The 2,969-nt window shown below is 36.2% G+C and overlaps 1 protein-coding gene across 1 annotated transcript in view; it reads right to left on the reverse strand.

The window, feature by feature from the left end:
• Nucleotides 1-2,969, reverse strand: part of pla2g4a (phospholipase A2 group IVA) — a 61,097-nt gene that overhangs the window by 6,917 nt on the left and 51,211 nt on the right. The window contains exon 17 of the mRNA XM_015376646.1: nt 1,396-1,553. Within this exon, the coding sequence (XP_015232132.1) occupies nt 1,396-1,553 (158 nt within the window). The remainder of the gene's footprint in view (nt 1-1,395; nt 1,554-2,969) is intronic.

Here is a 2,969-nt window from a genome sequence, read left to right on the forward strand (position 1 = left end):
CGGCAAAATGTCTTTTCCGAACATACAGCTTTACGAGCAAAGACGGAAGCAGTTTCGCACAAATATATTGCGATATATCTGACAAAATTGTTTTTATAAACATAAATATTTTTTTAATAAAGCATTTTAAATGCCAAAATAATCCAATTTAATAAATTTTAATGCCAATTAAGGCCTTAAATTAAAAAATAATTTAATGATAATTCTGCCTAGCAGTGTGATGAGCTTCAACGTCTGTCGTTGTTTCCTGTATCTGTAAGCCCTGATTAGACTATCGTTTGACGTATCCACTTCCCAATAGCCGACTCTGTCAAGTAAATTCACCAAAGGCCGCCTTCTTCGCTTGACTCTCCGCAATTATAACCAAACTTCCTGTAGTACAGTAGTATCGTAGATCCTCACTAGTATGCAAGTAACCGTGCTAGCTTGATATCTAAGCAACCAAGCTCGGCATGGTTAATGGATCAAAGCTTGGTCCGAACTCGGCACAGATTAGTTTTCTGAGGGTAGTGTAAATAGAGCTATGTAACCTGACCTGGTTACATTGAGTACGCCATGACTTCTTACATATACAACCAACTACTACAGAGTTAAATAAGAAGCCACTTGTCTAACCAAAACTTGGGTCATGCAACAAGCTTCAGTTCCAACTCAAGTAGCAATGGTTAAAGGAAAAATGGTGAGGCTTGTAATGAAATTCTCAACTGCAGTAAATCAATAAATCTACTAAATAAGCCACAAGCAGCTAAATCCTAGATAGTATTTAACAACCTGTGGTTTCCTTTTTCCTCCAGTTCTTATTCAATAAACATGGAAAAGTAGGGTATTCAGATTTTTATATTTAATTTTATGAGTTGTTCTGTGCATAAAATACACATAATCACCATATCAGGTGATCATAACACGCACTCAAACATTCCTTTTTGCAGGATAATTTTGGCAAGATCGTGTAATACCTTACAGGGAAATTTGCCTGATTTAAATTACCGTCAGGTAAAATGAAATATCTGGTATCAAAAATGAATTATTACTGAGCTAGGGAGTGACTCAGTGCGAGTAAGTAAGCAAATGAGACTGACCTACCACAAGCAAGTCCAAACATGCATGATCCAGGCTTACTGGGGCGTTCTTAAAATTTTTGATATTGCCCAATACTTTCTTCATAAATCCAAAACTTCCTCCTGACAGCATCGAATAAAGTAAGATAAACACTGGATAGCCGAGGCCCTGAGCAGGAATTAATTGGCCTGTGTAAGCAGTTTGAATGAATCACTCTCCAATCCCTTTGTGACCGTGTTTCTGACACACTGCAAGACTTAATACAGACAGAATAACTGGTTCCTGACTGGTACAGAAATATGATTTGTTCCAGTCTTGCAACATCACCCAACTGACCTCCAGGTTGTTTAAAGTGTTGAACTCCATGAGGTCATGAAGGCGGGTGAAAGCCTCATTGGAGTACTGGAAGTTGAAAGTGGAAAATGGTGACTCTGGGTCATCAAAGATGTCAAAATCTGCAAACTCCTTCTCCTTCTCAGTCTCTCTGGGAACACCTGTGGTCAGATTGACAAACGTGAACAGAAAGCAAAATGAATCAACTGTACGCACTTGGCAGGAATCTGTCTATAACTCGAATGACCTAAATAAAAAAAAAAAAAAAGCCTTAAACCAAATAGAAGCTTAAGGGGGTATTATGCTTTTTCTGTACAGCTCCAAATATGTGGAACGACCTTCCAATACACATTAAATTGCTCCTTAAAACTCATATCACAGGCTTATCCTATAATCCTAGCCTGTGATTTTAAGCTGTTTTCATTACATATTTCTCTAATTCTGATTAAATTTTTCTTATTGTATTTTATGCTTCTGTGTTTATTTAATTTAGATCCTCTTGGTTGTTTAGAATTCATGTTGTTCACTGTACAGCACTTTGGTCCTGGACATTTTAGTGGTAAAGCTGGATTGTATTGGACATTTATTGGTTGCTGTGAATTGGTGCTACAAACATAAACTAAACTGATTTTGATTCATCCACTCAGACAAATACAATATTGGTAAAGGTAAAGATCTGTATATGTTAATTCAAGTTATAATTGCCAAATTTTGTTTTATTCCAACAATCAGGTGTTATCTTAAACATTTGCGCTTTTATTCCTACACTAAATTTTTTGAAAATGAAAAATTAAGTCAAACTTTCAATAATTTTTTTTTAATTCAGGTAAACATGATAGCTTTAACTCCAACTGGCCAGTAAGTGGCACAGAAATGCCCACCTGCTCTTATTCCATAACGTTTACTAGCCTGATGCCAGATCCGCTAATGCTAACTTTTGATCATTTCTCAGCTCTTTTCTTTATTCCTATTGGTGCAAAATCCTGTCGTATCAAAGTTGGCATCGTAACCAAAGCAAGGCAAGTTTATTTGCATTAACACAATTCATCACAAAGATCATTCAAAGAGCTTTACATGTTTACCAGACATACACATGTATTTATTTCCGCACTCTTAAAAGTTATAAAACAATTATTTATATTGAATTTTTTTCTGTAAAATTGCTGCCAAAAGATCTGTAGGTGACATTAGGTGCAGGATAGAGATTTGCTTATATGTTTAAGTAAACATCTAACGCAAGGTTTCAAGTTCATAAAGCAGTAGAACAATTTTATTTATCAAGTTAAAATCTGTAGTTATAACAGCAGCCAAATTTAACAAGAAAATCGTATTCTTGTATATCTGCTAACTGCTCTACATTAAAACATTTCATGAGTAACGTGGGAATTTTTAGGAAACTATGATTGTGTAAGTCAGACCTAGAAAACAAATGATAGAGCTACTGCAACCAGATTACATTAGTGTTTCTACAAGTGTTGCACCGATACGGATACGTATCAGGCAAGGCCCCGATCCAGTAGCCTGGGTGCCATTCCGAACGTAGTCCCGCCCACAAAGTTTGAGATCGGGGAAGTTCG

This window comes from Cyprinodon variegatus, unplaced genomic scaffold (assembly GCF_000732505.1).
Source record: "Cyprinodon variegatus isolate N-32 unplaced genomic scaffold, C_variegatus-1.0 Scaffold138, whole genome shotgun sequence".
Taxonomy (NCBI): Eukaryota; Metazoa; Chordata; class Actinopteri; order Cyprinodontiformes; family Cyprinodontidae; genus Cyprinodon; species Cyprinodon variegatus.